Here is an 18,367-nt window from a genome sequence, read left to right on the forward strand (position 1 = left end):
TTTTCACTGCCCAACATTCAGTTCCGTACATCATAGCCGGTCTTATGGCTGTTTTGTAGAATTTTCCCTTCAGCTTCATTGGAATTTTTCTGTCACACAACACACCACTCGCTTCTTTCCACTTCATCCATCCAGCCCTAATTCTACTGCATGCATCTCCATCTATTTCACCATTACTCTGTAATACCGATCATAGGTACTTAAAACTATTGCTTTTCACAATCATTTCACCATCCAAAGATACCATTTTATTTGTAGTAACTCCATCTTTAAATGAACATTCCAAATACTCTGTTTTTGTCCTACTAAGTTTTAAACCTTTTTCCTCCAGAGCTTGTCTCCACTGTTCCAGTTTTTGTTCTAATTCTCTTTCACTATTTCCTATTAACACTACATTATCAGCATACATTAGGCACCATGGAATGCTACCCTGTAGTTTCACTGTTATCTGGTCCAAAACTAATCAGAATAAATAAGGACTAAGCACCGAGCCTTGGTGCAATCCTACTTTCACCTGAAATTTATCAGTCTCTCCCACACCTGTCCTAACACTAGTCGTTACCCCCTCATACATATCTCTCACAATCTTTACATATTCGCCAGGGACTCCTTTCTTATTGAGTGCCCACCACAGAATGTCTCGAGGAACTCTATCATATGCTTTCTCAAGATCAATGAATACCATATGAGCGTTGGTCTCTTATTCCTGTATTTTTCCATCAGTTGCCTTACAATGAAAATTGCATCTGTTGTTGATCTGCCCTGCATAAAGCCAAATTGATTATCGGATATTTCGGTTTCTTCACGTATCCGTCTATCAATTACTCTCTCTCATATTTTCATGGTATGGCTAAGTAGTTTTATAGCCCTGTAGTTTGTACATGGTTGTATGTCTCCCTTGTTTTTGTAGGCAGGTACTAATATACTGCTGCTCCATTCGTCTGGCATTTGTCCAACTTCCATAATTCTATTAAATAGAGCTGCTAGCCAACTTATTCCTGTCTCTCCCAATGCTCTCCATACTTCCCCAGGAATGTCATCTGGTCCGACTGCTTTTCCTTTCTTTATTTTTTGAAGCGCTTGAGCCACTTCTTCGTTTGTTATTCTGGTAACCATTGCTGTTACTGTCTCCGTTAACTCCACAGGCTGTCTGTCAAATTCTTTATTTAATAAACTGTCAAAATACTTTCTCCATCTCTTTTTGACATCCTTTTCGTGAATTAGTATTTTATTATTTTCATCTCGGATACATCTAATCTGATTAAAATCTCTTGCCTTCTTTGCTCTCTGTTTGGCTATTTTATATATCTTTGCTTCGCCTTCCCTGGTATCAAGTTGATCGTATAGGTTTGAATACGCTTCTGCTTTAGCTTTTGCTACTGCTACTTTCGCTTCCTTTTTGGCGACCATATAGTTTTGAAGATCTATGTCCGATCTGGTTTCTTGCCACTTTTTATATAATTTTCCCTTCTCTTTTATTTTTCCTTGTACTTCATTTGACCACCACCAAGTCTCTTTATCCTCAAACTTCTTTCCTGACGTTTTCCCAAGTATTTCAATAGCCGCCTCTCTAATAATATTGGCCATTTTTCTCCAAATTGTGTTAGGGCTTCCTTTCATGTTCCAACATATTTTTTCTACTATTCTTTCCCTGAATAGACCTTCTTTCTTATCTTTTAGCATCCACCACTTGATTTTTTGTGGTCGTCTCCTATATTTTTGTTTAGTTTCGCTTTTTACTTCTATGTCCAGAACAAGCAGCTTATGTTGTTGGCTTACTGTCTCACTAACTATTACCTTGCAGTCCTTGCATTCACGTATGTCTTCTTTCCTTATCATGAAGTAGTCTATTTGGGATTGATGTTGTCCACTTTTGTAGGTAATAAGTTGAGTTTCTCTCTTTTTAAAGAATGTAGGTGAACTTAATAACACAATACACAAATAATTATGGTGAACTGTCAGTTTTAGACAATTCAGTCATGGCTTACTTATAATTTGGAAAAATTTAGACCCCTAATAGGGAACTTGCACATTTTTTTTATTACATAATAATGTTCAGTTTTGTATAAAAATGAGATTTCCAAAATTTCACGCTTCAAAAACTCATAATAACTTAGAAGTACAAATTTAAAGTCTTCGGTATCTTAAAATAGGTCAAACGGCCCGTGACGTCACTCAGTTTAACTATATGGTTCCGTTTATGGTTATAATTAGGTATATTCTTCTTCTTTAGTTTATTGGCCTCCGCCTATTTTGGTATACCTCGTCGCGAAATAAAGGAAAAATATTTATATTCTATTAACATTTATCGTATGTCATTGGAATAATATATACCAGTTTGTTGACATTGGAGTTTGATATAGTTATTGAAGGAAAGGAAAGAAGGTTTACTACGGAAAATAAAACCATTTTGTAAAAGTACTGTTTTCTATGAATAGTTCAAACGATCAAAACACTTGTAGCGTCAAATAAATGTATTTTCTACTGACGTTTATAACGTCTAATTTAAAATTCTGTTTACTTTGTTGGAAAAATGTAAATGTACAAACGAATGACGTCACGACGCGTTTTAGGCCACCTGTTTTAATTTGAATTTTTAATCGCCTTTGGGGACCAAACGAAAGACCTACAAAATTTTTTTATCTTTGATACATGTTTTAAATTATGTTCTGTTGATTTATAAAATTTTTTTCGAATTTAAAAATTTATGCAAGTTCCCTATTAATAATTTTCTCTGAAAAATGAAAATATCTCAATAACTAACAAATTTAAACATGGGGAATATTATATAAAAATTAAAGTACATTAAAGGCACTTCTCGATAGTGACAAAACAAAGGGTTTTTCCATTTAAAATTACTGGGAAAATAATGTACTTGCGTTTTGACTCACCCTGTATTCGATATAAAGAAAATTATTAACATGAACCATTCTTGGAAATTTTAACAATCAATAAAAAAATATGGCACTAGTAAACCATTGCTGTTGTGCTTATTTTTATTTATCCGGGGAGTTGAATTTGTTACGATTTTCGTAGAAAATTGGTTATAACTTGGTAAATACCCTGTATAACATAACACACCTTTATATTTTTCTGATAAGGAAGTTAAGAAGATTTCCAATATAAAATAAAATATAGGGTGTTCCATTTAAAAAAACATAAGTTTGGTCTGCCACTATGTTATCGAACACACCGTAACATTCTAACTAATTTTGTAATGTGAAGTTCAAAGTTGCCTACAATTTTTGTTAACGACTTTTATTGCTATCTATTATTATAGCAAATCTACTGAGCTTTATCACACTAATCAATCACCCTGTAAACACATTTCATTTCATTGTTTAAGACTTTAACTAATTAACAAGCTATTTATGATCTTTCCTAGATAAACATACAGATTAATAAAATATGAAGTTGTGTTTACCTACTGCCGAAGGTATACTTTGAAGTACAGCTATGACCTGCTCAGCTGACTTCTTCAGTTCTTCCTGTTTTTCATATTCTTGTTTAACCGAATTTGCTTTCACTTTCACTTCTAATGAAGATTTTAGAGGTCCTAGTAACTTATTCATTGCTAAAACAAAATCCAGATAAATGTATATTTTTCAAATAAAAAATTTATCATCATATCACTAAGAATAATGCTGTTTTAGAATAATATGAAAAAAGTTCATCTCAGCTACAATTTTCTTTACCCGCGCGTCATTAATACCTGGCGAGATAGAACACATACTTTTTATCTAGCATCATTGTCTTCCACGCACGAAACTAAAGACAAACCAGATACCGCCTGTTATTAAGTAAAGACACATATTATTTTTATAAACGCTCTAGAGACAATACATCGAAAAGATATAGGTACAAAAAAGACGCTTGGAAACGGTTTCAGATTTTAAGTACAATTTGTGCCGTTCCTGGTTTGTTTGTTTGTCACTGTCAGTTTGTTGGATTTTTTGCTGTTTTTTATCCCGTTTTTGCATTTAGAAGATATTTATATTAAATTAACAGTTGTTTTTACAACTAATTTTATACTGGAGTTTAAAATTTTATGGTAAGTGTATTTTATTTTGCAGTTAATTTACATAGAAATGTTGACCTCATTCACAGTTGTTAAGGAATAGTTTTGTTTAAATTTCCGTAAAAGTGCACTAAATAACAAAAAGAAAATATTGTATTTTCAAATATTTATATTATAACAAATATTTAATATCACTAATGATATTAAAACAATTTATTAAGCTACGTCAAATGTAGCTGTAATTCTGCACCAAAATTTTAAATTGTATTTGTTTTATAACGTCAAATTTTATAATATCATCCATGATCGGAACAGTAGCCGCTTTCTGTCACTTGCTGTTGCGTGGAATAGATTTCCGACTTATTTCGTCTGCTTTAACCCCTTCGTGCCGGATAGTCATTCGGCAAGTCGGCTCCTATATACATATTCGAGCGCTTACCGAGCGACTTCGCGCGGTCGGTTAAAATACAGTATCACACTGCAACTAATTAAAGCTAATGTAATAATAACACTAATTTTAGAAATAAAACTATTTTTATTAAATTTATTATTCTACATAGTATGTGAGTTAAATTAAACTTTATCCATAAAATACCATTTTTAACAAAAATTATTAAAAAAGATAAACAAGATAATTCGGATGGAATTCCCCAGATTATTTTGTGCTTGATATCGTCCCAGTCTCCTAATCTGGGAAATTCCATCCGAATTATCTTGCAAGGGATAGTAAGGTAAAATTTAAACAGCAGCACAGTAACTTCACCTCCCACACAATCCCATCAGTCAAACACCCAAACAACTTTATCACCGATCAAATTAACTAAATCTAATCTCCTTCTTGACATCACCCACTTTTAGACGTGGTTTCCCCACTTTTAGATTTGAATAAGGTAATTCGAACGGAACAAAAATACCTGAAATGTGATGCAGATGGTGGCGGTATACATGGTGGTATATGGCGAACGAAAAATCATGATGCACCCGTGTGCATCACCGTACTGAGTGGACAGTCAAGCATGATCCACACGGGTGCATCACCGTACCGAAGGGGTTAAATGATGATGCACGGGTAAAAAATCGTGGACTCAAGTGTAATTAATATTTGTTCAAAAATGTTTTGGGTATCGAAAACAAACTTGTGAGATAATTTTTGAATTTCTTTATCAATTTTTGTCTATTTAGTCCAGAAAGCCACTGCGCATCCGCTAGGAAAAATATTCCGATTCGGATTTTTTGCACAATCTTACTCAAAAAGGACCCCTTTTAACAAATTTGCAGGTTGCCAAGACCTAAAGTGGGTCAAAAATTTTTTAAACGTTTTTTTTTTTTTGTTTTTTCCTAAAATTTTCCATTTTTTTGCATGGAACAGGGTTTTGAATACTGTATTCCAAAAAACTCTTCGGGATTTCATCAATCGATGTTTAAAGAATATCTACATACCTTGGCAACATTCAAATTTTCAGTTTTTCACATAGTTTTTGAGGGTTAAAATTGGCCAATTTCGCAATTTTTCAATTTTTAATCGCTTATATGTCAAAAACTGTCAACTTTAGAGAAATGTCACTAAAGACCTTTTCTGTTTGGAATGATCCAAAAAACCTAAAAAAACTTTGTTCCATGCAAAAAAAATAATTTTAGGAAAAAAACAAAAAACAACGTTTAAAAAATTGCTGACCCACTTTTGGTCCTGGCAACATGCAAATTTGTTAAAAGGGGTCCTTTTTGAGTAAGATTGTGCAAAAAATCCGAATCGGGATATTTTTCCTATCGGATGCGCAGTGGCTTTCTGGACTAATTCTAATACCAATTCCAATTTCAACAGTTTCTTTTTCAATTATTTAAATAAATTATATATACAATTTTGTTTTATTTGTAAGTCCTAAAAGAAGCCTAATTAAAAACTCTCAACAAAAAAAGTATAAACTTTTAAGGGAAAACTTTTTGAGTAAATATACTAAATATTATTATACTAAAGAAATTGTTTGGTAATTTTGACATTTTAATGTTTATAATTAAGATTTAAACAATGATCCATGATGCATTGGCTATTTGGCTTGTACATCTACAGTCCTATGTTTTGGATCATTAAATAGAGAACAATAAAATACTTACATTGCAATACAGCTTCTGGGCATATCTGTGACAGTCTAATTATTATATGGTGAGTTAACATTTTGATATCATAATGATCATTCAATGCTCTTTCTAAATGATTAATAAATTCAGCTAAATCCAATTTTTCAAGGAATGTATCTAACAGAGTGTACATGCATTCATAAGCTGCTTTTCTGATATCTAATCCGTCATCTACAGTATGCTTAAAGGGTCCCATTTGGACCTCTCGAATTAACTCTTCCTGAAATTAAAAAAAAAACAAGCTGAAAATGCAAGCATTATCATAACGAAAACTTTGTTTATTTACGTATTTTAATTCACAATATGGAAAATTTGCTATTATGAAAAGTTGTTCAGAATTAAAAATTATGTTTTAATGTGCAATTATATCATTCAATTTAAATGTTGTGAATTATAAAGGTACTTTACTCTTGATCGAAATTAATATTTTTTATATACCTATATATAAATTAAAAATAAAAGAGTTATAAATGAAAATGTTGTTGGTATCCATAATTTGAGAAAAATCTCCAAATATTTTTTTTCCATTAGAAGGATGTAATTGCACATAGAAAATAATTTTTTATTCCAAACAACATTACATATTATATTCGGTTCGCTAAACTCAGACACAACTGGCTAGTGATTTTAGTCAGTAATTTTGCCAATTCGACAAAAAAAAATTACTAAATAGTTAATAATTACTAAATAATTAGTAATTTTGCCAATTTCGGCAAAATTGGCAAAAAACAAAAAAATTACCTACTAAAATCACTAGCCAGTTGTATCTGAGTTTAGCGAACCGACTATAATTAACAATTTTCATTTTCATGCAGGCTAGGACTGAAGGCCGTTATCGAAAACCGACACACACTAGAATCAGTTCGTTATCTGACGACCTTTTTCTTCAGGTAAAGATCTGTAGGGAATTGCAACATTGCCACACACAGTGCCGTTAACGACGAGAAAGCATGTCCCTCTCACGAAAAAAAGCGTGTGCGTTAATAATTGTGCTAGAAAGCCAAAAGAAAAAAAAGAGCGTAGGTACTGGGTTAAAGACTGGCTCATGAAAAGAAATAGGTTATCTCACATGGCACTTATGGCAGAATTAAAGCTTTCCTGTACGGAAGATTATAAAAATTATTTAAAAATGGATGAAACATGTTTTAAAACTAGTGACACCTTTAATAAAGAAACAAAACACTAAAATAAGAAGTGCCATTAATGCGGAAGAGAGACTAACTGCAACATTAAGATTTTTAGCAACCGGTCACAGTTTTGAAGACATAAAATACACAACTCTTATTTCACCTCAAGCTCAAGGGGTAATAATGCCGGAAACATTAATTGTTGACACGCTTTCTCTCTTAAATCCCGATTCGCGTAACATTTTATCTTTAACCTTACATATGCAAGGATGTGATTGATAAATATCAATAAATTGACGTAAAAACTCAGGATTATTTGCGTTTTTGTTTGCCATTTTCTCTTTAAAAAATCCGATTTGCCGATCGATGTCAGTTAAGTTAACGAACTGCAGTCCAGATGTCACACACTTGCAGTTTTGAGGAGCGATCGCGCCAACAACTGAATGACAACATGTGGGTGTTAAATTTGACCTTCGGTTAAGGGCCTGTCAGGCGCCAGGCCTCTTCGTTATCCGTAAGTGAGTGGCCAGCATTAGGTAGTCCCATTAAAGGGGAGGCCGTATACTCGTATAAACCTTTGTAAAGTTATTAGTAAATTTTATTTTATATAATAATTAAATTATTAATTAAAATATTATATTATATAATATAATATACAGGGTGTCCCGAAAAGATTGGTTATAAATTATACCACAGATTCTGGGGTGAAAAATAGGTTGATTGAACCTCACTTACCTATATACAATAGTGCACACAAAAAAAGTTACAGCCCTTTGAAGTTACAAACTGAAAATCGATTTTTTTTTTCATACAGGGTGTCCCAGACTAATTTAGCCACGCTATATCTCTTAAACGAATAGAGATTTTCGAATGGGACAAAAACTGATATATTCTACTTGTAATACACTTTAATATGGCGTAGAAAAAAATCATCCCCTAAATATTCATCCCTTAGTTACAACCCCTAACTTTAATTTTTTTAATAGCACCCTGTATATTTTTTAATAATTTTGAGTGTGGTCTTTTATCGTCTATTCAACACATTTTTTGAAAATAAATTCGGTTCGTAAATAACGAAGAAACTATCAGTTTATTTTTGTTAATTGTGTGTCCCAGACTAATTTATCCAGGCTATATTTCTTAAACGAATAGAGATTTTCGAATGAGACAAAAACTGATCTATTCCATTTGTAATACACTTTCATATGGCGTAGAAAAAATTCATCCAATAAATATTCATCCCTAACTTACAGGGTGCTATTAAAAAAAAAAGTTAGGGGTTGTAACTAAGGGATGAATATTTAGGGGATAATTTTTTTTCTACGCCATATTAAAGTGTATTACAAATGTAATAGATCAGTTTTTGTCCCATTCGAAAATCTCTATTCGTTTAAGAAATATAGCCTGGATAAATTAGTCTGGGACACATAATTAACAAAACTAAACTGATATTTTCTTGGTTATTTACGAACAGATTTTATTTTCAAAAAATGTGTTGAATAGACGATAGAAGACCACATCCAAAACTATAAAAAAATATACAGGGTGCTATTAAAAAAATTAAAGTTAGGGGTTGTAACTAAGGGATGAATACTTAGGGGATGATTTTTTTCTACGCCATATTAAAGTGTATTACAAGTAGAATAGACCACTTTTTGTCCCATTCGAAAATCTCTATTCGTTTAAGAGATATAGCGTGGCTAAATTAGTCTGGGACACCCTGTATATCGAAAATTCTTAGAGATTTTTTATTGAAAATGGTAATGTGGCATTTTTATAGTAGCAACATCTTTAAAAAAAAAATAAAGTGAAATTTGTGCACCTCATAAAAATTTTATGGGGGTTTTGTTCCCTTAAACCCCCCAAACTTTTGTGTACGTTCCAATTAAATTATTATTGTTGCACTATTAGGTCAACACAATATTTTTAAAACTTTTTTGCCTCTTAGTACTTTTTCGATAAGCCAATGTTTATCGAGATATTTTGAATATTTGTCGAATCCACCACATATTTGTATATGGTTAAATACGATTATTATATTGGGATAAACCGTAATCGTACCCCCTCCTAACTGCCAAAGTGTCATGGCCGCCGTCGGGACCTATTGTGCTGACATTTACAATGTTTACATATAGAAAAGTTTGTTTTTTTCTGCTTATAATGCCGTTTTCTAAAGATATTAGTGAACAAAATCGATTTGCTAACAATATTTAATATATTTTAAATGTGCTAAAATTGGATTCAACAGCAAAAGTCGCATAAATAACATATAAATAACGAATTTGTTCACCTATTACAAATGGGGTTATGTGGTTGTAACTGTTTATTTTGGGAATAAAATGAAAATGATCAATTAAACGACTGGAAAACTGTAAGTATTACAATTAAAACATGTTTATCCTATCACAAGAGTTCACTTCATTTTAAGAAAGCTAATTATTATTATACAATAGACATTTATAAACTGCCATGTACTTTTAAGGTTACTTTTGATCTGTTTTCAAAGCTTATGATTAAATGTTACCTCTTTATTAATTAGATTTGCCAACAAAAGATGCATGATTAAGGCCAAATGCAATTCCTTTGCTAAAGTCATAAAAAAAGTACCAATACAGTTAAAAAAATTATTTTAAAAAGGTCTCTCAAAAGACATGAAAATATACAACAACTCAAAAAACTAGAGAATGTAAAGAAAGCCAGGTTATTGAAAATGGAATTCCTGTTTAATTGAAAGCCAGTAAACTATCCAAGACTTTTCAGAATCAAATGTGTCAACTTGTAAAAACGATTCTTCTGAAATTTTTAGTAAAAACCAGATTATCCTCAAGAAAAATTCTGTTTAAGTGAGACTCAAAGTCATATTTGTGAATGTGTCATCTTTGAATGAAACAATTTTTTTACCTAAACAATTAAATGTATGGATCTAATTAAAAACAATGCTGAATCAAGTACAGTTACAGAAATACAATCCTTTGAACTTCTAAATGTGATTGTTGAAAGTGTTGAAATAGCTACTGCATAGGGATTCGAAAGGGATAGACTTGTTATGAACGCACTTGATCATGTACTTCTTACTGTTATAAAGTTGAAACAAAACTTATTTTATGCTTTTTTATCAGTCACTTTTAATTGTGTATCAACTTTACGTGGTACATCGTGCAAAAATTTCTAAAAATGCAAACATTATATTTATTTTCTGTGTTACATTGGATAGTATGATTGAATGTCTTCCTCTTTTAGATAGTGAAGTGAAGAACATCTTGAAGTTCCAATGATGTTTCAAGATGAGGTAAATCGAAATAATTGTATGTTAGAAGGACAGAGAATATGAAGAAATGTTATTGCTGCATATTTAGTGTAGTGAAATACAAACTTCAAACATTATAATATATTTTTTGATTTCAAACATTTCATATGATTATGAAAGAACATCTTTCTTTTTAAAACAATGAAGAAGTGAAGAACATAATAAAGTTCCAACGAAAATGATTCCAGATGAGGAAAATCGAAATAATGGTTGTATGTTACATGTATAGAGAATACGAAGAAATGTTATTGCTGCAAACTTAGTGTAGTGAATTAAAAACTTATTGTCAAATACAAATCAATTTATTTCATACTTTTATAATATATAGTGATATAATTTTATATGTGTTCAAATAAAAATATTAATAAATAAAATACAATAAACACAAATCATGTATATCTTACAATGAATTACAAAATCAAAAATTAATTACAAAAATATCAAAATAAATCTAAAATATTAAAAAGTTACATTTAATTTTTATAGTACCTACATACTTTGGTTGGTACTCTAATAATTTGGAGATCCATTAAAGTTTGTAGATGGAAATTGCAGGTATCTAAAAAATATAATAATATAAAGTAACTCAACAATCTCTTTTTAATTAGGGTAGCAGTTGATAAAGATGACCCTTGCTCGGGAAATCAAATGTATCTAAAAAAAAATTAAGTAACAGCTTTCTAACAAAACAATCTTAGCACTAAACGGAAACAAAGATACTGGTAAGTATTAAAACATTTTTTGAAAAATCTTTCTGAAAGTGAAAATAAAGACTTTTCTCTATGGGAACAACTAAAACTGGGCATGCTTTACAAAAAAATGTATCCAGAACAAACTTCTTCTCTATAAGGCAATACTACGACAAGTCTGGATGTACAGGATTTAAATCTGGGGAACTGCCAGTAATACAAATATGCAAAAACTATTAAGATTCTAATCCGAAGTCTTTTATGATGTCCGATGTTTTTAGTACCACTACCAAATATCATGCTAAACTGAAAATTATAGGGTAAAAATCTGTCTGATCACCCAAACTTTTAAAAGCTGGATGCTTATCTGATCTAGTCCAGAGGCTGGTTTCGGTATTGCAGCTATAAAATACTTAAATAGTAAGCATGGAAATTTTTATTATGGTCCGCCTTGAGGCAAACTAGGGCACTAGAGGGTTAAGAAAAGTTACAGATCTCTACACCACTGGGAAGTAGATAGTAGTTACTAATTTGTAAAAAAGTCAGAAATATGGTAATGTAGACTAAATTAATATAAATATGTAAAGAGTTCTCACCCCTGAGTGTAGTTCCCACTGTGTCATTTTTTATATCTGTCATATTGTTATAATGATAACAGATTGCATTAAAGTTAAAATAAAAAAGAATTAAAGAAGTTCATAAAAATATTCTATTTTTGAAAAAATATTTAAGTGCTTAAATACTTTTTTAGATAAAATATACATAAAATTTATTTTTTCTACAACTGTGTTAAAAATGCAACTTTCAGCACTCTATACAAGCGTTAAAAACGCTACCTTAAGGCACTAGTGCTTTAAAAATTTTATGGCACTGCAGTTCGTATTGACTGTATAGGCAATTTTGATGTAATGTCAAAAAAATATAAAAATGGAATGTCAGTTCAAGTAATAGTTATTTATGATATAAGTGTTAAAAGTACACGTTTAAGGCACGCATGTGAAAGTTTGCAGAATGAGCGATAGCGAGTTCTGCAATTCACATGAGTGCCTTAAAAATGTACTTTTTAACACGCATATCATACAATATTTTTTCTACAAACGTAATTACAGGACAATATCTACAAAAACTTTTACTTGAACTTGACTGACATTCCATTTTTATATTTTTGTGACATTACATCAAAATTGTCTATACGGTCAATACGAATTGCAGTGCCATAAAAATTTTAAAGCACTTGTGCCTTAAAGTAGCATTTTTAATGCTCTTATGGAGTGCTAAAAATTGAATTTTTAACACGGTTGTAGAAAAAAGTTTTTGTAGATATTATTCTGTAATTACGTTTGCAGAAAAAATATTGTATGATATGTGTGTTAAAAAGTACATTTTTAAGGCACTCATGTGAATTGCAGACTTTCACATGCGTGCCTTAAATGTGTACTTTTAACACTTATATCATAAATAACTATTAAAAAACTAACAGAAAATAGTAAAAATATTTGATTGAGCATAAGTAAAAAAGTCACTCTCTCAACCAATAAACATTTGTGATTAAAATTAATATACTTAATTGATTATAATATGAATGTGTTCTTGTAGAGTTTCATATAATAATTTCCATTTGACTAAAGAGACACAAGCTGGAATACTTAGGTCAATAATACTTAGGTATGAAACACCCTAAAAAATATGAACTTTTGCATTTGATAATTCAGAGAAAGATACAAGGTAAATGTGGTTCTGGTAGAATCTCACAATCATAGCTGAACAATCTAAGACCATAGTATGGAAAATCGACTCCATCATCATTAGTTAGAGCTGCTGTCAATAAAGCCACAATAGCGAATATGGTAGCCAATATGATATCCAACAATTGATAACAGTCATGGAACTAAAAAATGTATTATTTCAAAGTGTTTATGGGATAAAATTAGTAAGAGTGACATGATACCTAACAAAAATTTGATTCAGAAGATTTAACATAAAACTTGTAATTCTCTTATACTAAACTCACAATAAGGATGCACCAGAAATAAACAACCCAAGACATGTTGAATGATACAAATAGCACTCCCGAATCATGATTTACAATGTATAAACTTTGTAAATCATGATTTGTGAGTGCTCCTCATAACATTCATCATGTCTTGTGTTTGTTTCTTTCTAGTGCATCTTTATTGTGATTTTAGTATTATAATTATATACAGTGTGTCCACGGTTGGGGTGCCCAAGAGGAAAAACTTTTTTATTTTCAATTTTAGCCAAAAATGTCATTATTGATAAAAAGTTTTGCTTGTTCTAAAACCCCATAAAACGAAATAAAATTCAAGTTTTTTAAATCCTGCTTAATTTTGTAGCCAATTTTATGTAAATCCCTATTTTATGTAAATTTTTGCACTAAGTTTGAAATCTTAACAATAATCTAGTGTTGCCAAGCCACAATGTAGCTTAGTAACTATCAACTTCGATAAATAATTTGCGAATTGTCAATTTTTTTGACAATGTTAAGCTATCAATAAAGAATTTATCTTGTGATAAATTTCATTATTAAAATTGTTGTATTAATAATTATTTAATTAATAAATAATTGGATGATTCAAGGAGAACGACAAAGTCTGGCTTCGTAATCCAGAGAAGTGAAAGGGTTGTTCTCCCAAGTTATTATTGTTACAATTTCGAACTTAGTGCAAAAATTTATAGGGATTTACATAAAATTGGCTATAAAAATAAGCAGGATTTGAAAAACTTGAATTTTAGTTCATTTTATGGGGTTTTAGAACAAGCAAAAGTTTTTATCAAGAATGACATTTTTCGCTAAAATTGAAAATAAAAAAGTTTTTCCTCTTGGGCACCCCATCCGTAGACACACTGTATTACTATTTTTATAATAAAAAGATTATAATTTATAAAATGTGATGCTGTATATGATTTCAAATATTAATCTTTTCTATTACCATACAAACAAAATATTGCCTTTACTCAAAAACATTTTATTTATCATAAAATTTTTAAAGATATATTTAAAAAGTTCATAAATATTAATATTAATTTATACAAAAACATTAAATATTTTAGTTTTACTGGTTTATGGCTGTAAGGTGTCTCTGAATATTTTTCACTCTTTTATAAGATGTTTCGAAAATTGAAATATCTCTGAAAGTTTTTAATATTTAAAATCAGTTTTCATAAATTTATCATCGGTGAATATTAGAGATCTTAAGTTCACAGTGGCACAAACAACTGAAAATATCTTCTGCAAGTGGAAGAAGACTAACATACATTTTACATACATTAATTGTTTTTATTTATTTGGTTGGATCTATCTATGTGTACTCAAGCTTTAGCTATCTTCATTGTAAGAATTTTAAGTTTAGCGTGATATTTGGTAGTGGTACTAAAAAAATCGGACATCATGAAAGACTTTGGATTGGAATCTTTGTAGTCTTTGCATATTATGTGTTACTGGCAGTTCCCCACAATTAAATCCTGTACATCCAGACTTGTAGTAGTATTGCCTTATAGAGAAGAAGTTTGTTCTGGATACATTTTTTTGTAAAGCATACCAAGTTTTAGTTGTTCCCATAGAGAGTAGTCTTTATTTTCACTTTCAGAAAGATTTTTCAAAAAATGTTTTAATACTTACCAGTATCTTTGTTTCCGTTTAGTGCTAAGATTGTTTTGTTAGAAAGCTGTTACTTAATTTTTTTTAGATACATTTGATTTCCTGAGCAAGGGTCATTCATCTTTATCAACTGCAACCCTAATTGAAAAGAGATTGTTGAGTTACTTTATATATTTTTTAGATACCTGCAATTTCCATCTACAAACTTTAATGGATTTCCAAATTATTAGAGTACCAACCAAAGTATGTAGGTACTATAAAAATTATGGGTTACTTTTTAATATTTTAGATTTATTTTGATATTTTTGTAATTAATTTTTGATTTTGTAATTCATTGTAAGATATACATGATTTGTGTTTATTGTATTTTATTTATTAATATTTTTATTTGAACACATATAAAATTGTACCACTATATATTATAAAAGTATGAAATAAATTGATTTGTATTTGACAATAAGTTTTTAATTCACTACACTAAGTTTGCAGCAATAACATTTCTTCGTATTCTCTATACACGTAACATACAACCATTATTTCGATTTTCCTCATTTGGAATCATTTTCGTTGGAACTTTATCATGTTCTTCACTTCTTCATTGTTTTAAAGAGGAAGATGTTCTTTCATAATCATATGAAATGTTTGAAATAAAAAAATATATTATAATGTTTGAAGTTTGTATTTCACTACACTAAGTATGCAGCAATAACATTTCTTCGTATTCTCTGTCCTTCTAACATACAACCATTATTTCGATTTATCTCATCTTGTAACATCATTGGAACTTCAAGATGTTCTTCACTTCACTATCTAAAAGAGGAAGACATTCAATCATAGTATCCAATGTAACACAGAAAATAAATATAATGTTTGCATTTTAGCAATTTTTGCACGATGTACCACGTAAAGTTGATACACAATTAAAAGTGACTGATAAGAAAGCATAAAATAAGTTTTGTTTCAACTTTATAACAGTAAGAAGTACATGATCAAGTGCGTTCATAACAAGTCTATCCCTTTCGAATCCCTATGCAGTAGCTATCTCGACACTTTTAACAATCACATTTAGAAGTTCAAAGGATTGTATTTCTACTGTACTTGATTCAGCATTGTTTTTAATTAGATCCAAACATTTATTTGTTTTAGTAAAAAATTTGTTTCATTCAAAGATGACACATTCACAAAATTATATTTATATATATGACTTTGAGTTTCACTTAAAACAGAATTTTTCTTGAGGATAATCTGGTTTTTACTAAAAATGTCAGAAGAATCGTTTTACAAGTTGACACATTTGATTCTGAAAAGTCTTGGATAGTTTACTGGCTTTCAATTAAACAGGAATTCCATTTCCAATAACCTGGCTTTCTTTACATTCTCTAGTTTTTTGAGTTGTTGTATAATTTTCATGTCTTTTGAGAGACCTTTTTAAAATAATTTTTTTAACTGTATTTGTACTTTTTTTATGACTTTAGCAAAGGAATTGCATTTGGCCTTAATCATGCATCTTTTGTTGGCAAATCTAATTAATAAAGAGGTAACATTTAATCATAAGCTTTGAAAACAGATCAAAAGTAACCTTAAAAGTACATGGCAGTTTATAAATGTCTATTGTATAATAATAATTAGCTTTATTAAAATGAAGTGAACTCTTGTGATAGGATAAACATGTTTTAATTGTAATACTTACAGTTTTCCAGTCGTTTAATTGATCATTTTCATTTTATTCCCAAAATAAACAGTTACAACCACATAACCCCATTTGTAATAGGTAAACAAATTCGTCATTTATATGTTATTTATGCGACTTTTGCTGTTGAATCCAATTTTAGCACATTTAAAATATATTAAATATTGTTAGCAAATCGATTTTGTTCACTAATATCTTTAGAAAACGGCATTATAAGCAGAAAAAAACAAACTTTTCTATATGTAAACATTGTAAATGTCAGCACAATAGGTCCCGACGGCGGCCATGACACTTTGGCAGTTAGGAAGGGGTACAATTACGGTTTATCCCAATAGAGAGCTGTTAATAATCTATAAAATTTATAATTTACATTATTAGCTATATTTTGAAAATGAAGCCACATCTCGATAAAAGGTGACTTATCAAAAAAAGACAAAGAGGCAAAAAAGTTTTAAAAACACTGTGTTTACCTAATGGTACCACAATAATAGTTTAATTGGAACGTACACAAACATTTGGGGGGTTTAAAGGAACAAAACCACCATATAATTTTTATGTAAACGTATTAAAAAAGAAGCCGCATCCCGATAAAAACTGGCTTATCTAAAAAATAGCAAGAGACAAAAAAGTTTTACAAACGTTGTGTTTAACTAATGGTACCACAATAATGAATTAATTGGAACGTACACAAAAGTTTGGGGGGGTTTAAGGGAACAAAACCCCCATAACATTTTTATGTGGTGGACAAATTTCACTATAATTTTGTTTTAAGATGTTCCTGCCATAAGAATGCCCCATGTCGATTTTCAATAAAAAATCTGTATTAGTTTTCGATATATTGAAAAAAATCGATTTTCATTTTGTAACTTCAAAGGGCTGTAACTTTTTTTATGAGCACATTTGTACTAAGGTAAGTTGGGTTCAATCCACGGTTCCTAGACATTACTACGGTTGTCTAAATCGACTAACCAATGAACATTAAGGGTGAGATTACGTCACGAGAGTTTACTGTCATTTGAATCGTAATATGATTTTTTTCGAATCCTGAGAAAACCAAGTATTTTAGAAAAATTTAAACGCAGGATGCAAGATTACATTATTACCGAGGGCGGAAAGCCCTTAAAAATAAACAAGCAGATTCTATTGAATGAAATATTTGAAATTAAATATTACACTTCTCTTTTATTTTTAGCCCTGTAACTTATTAAAATAAACATTATAGAAGTTTTCAGGGACTTTCAGCCCTCGGTAATAATGTAGTCTTTCATTCTGAGTTTAAATTTTTCAAAAATATTTATTAGTTTTCTCAGGATTCGGAAAAAATGAATACAATTAAAACACATTGAGAATTTTGACATGCGTCAAAGTTTTGCATTAACTCAATGTAAAATTCTGAACTGTTGAATTCCAGCTTCCCTAATAATTATTTTACATCAAAAGACATTAGAAACTATTTGAAGAGGATTGAAATCTGTATTGGAAATAACTGTTAAAATTGGTCTACATACGTAATTAAACATATTCCAAAATTTTGTAAAAATGTAATACATTTTAGTTTTCAGCCCAAACTTAGGCCGCACACAATGCAATAATGTTCACATTTTTGAACTGTCAATATTTTTATTTTATCATCTACTGTTTAAAAACAATACAGTTGATAAGATACCCTCAGTTGCGGAGAAAGGATTAATAATAAAGATTTTTTTATTCAGTCAATGGTGTGAGCACTGTCAGTTAAATAGTAACGTGTGGCCTTACTTTTACACGCATACCTATTGTGG

The 18,367-nt window shown here is 30.2% G+C and overlaps 1 protein-coding gene and 2 long non-coding RNA genes across 4 annotated transcripts in view; 1 reads left to right on the forward strand and 2 right to left on the reverse strand.

The window, feature by feature from the left end:
- Window positions 1-18,367, reverse strand: part of LOC114329868 (cullin-associated NEDD8-dissociated protein 1) — an 85,241-nt gene that overhangs the window by 11,513 nt on the left and 55,361 nt on the right. For both annotated transcript variants that reach the window (XM_028279126.2, XM_028279127.2), the window contains exons 13-14: window positions 6,131-6,374; window positions 3,425-3,574 (exon numbers count right to left, since the gene is read on the reverse strand). In XM_028279126.2, coding sequence (XP_028134927.2) covers window positions 3,425-3,574; window positions 6,131-6,374 — 394 coding nt within the window. The remainder of the gene's footprint in view (window positions 1-3,424; window positions 3,575-6,130; window positions 6,375-18,367) is intronic.
- On the forward strand, window positions 9,089-10,977 carry LOC126890017 (uncharacterized). Its single transcript, XR_007700252.1, has 2 exons — window positions 9,089-9,652; window positions 10,522-10,977. It is a non-coding gene; the product is annotated as an uncharacterized LOC126890017 (long non-coding RNA).
- Window positions 15,248-16,917, reverse strand: LOC126890018 (uncharacterized). The gene is made up of 2 exons (XR_007700253.1): window positions 16,587-16,917; window positions 15,248-15,706 (listed from the first exon to the last, which is right to left on the reverse strand). It is a non-coding gene; the product is annotated as an uncharacterized LOC126890018 (long non-coding RNA).

Source organism: Diabrotica virgifera, chromosome 8 (assembly GCF_917563875.1).
Source record: "Diabrotica virgifera virgifera chromosome 8, PGI_DIABVI_V3a".
Classification (NCBI taxonomy): Eukaryota; Metazoa; Arthropoda; class Insecta; order Coleoptera; family Chrysomelidae; genus Diabrotica; species Diabrotica virgifera.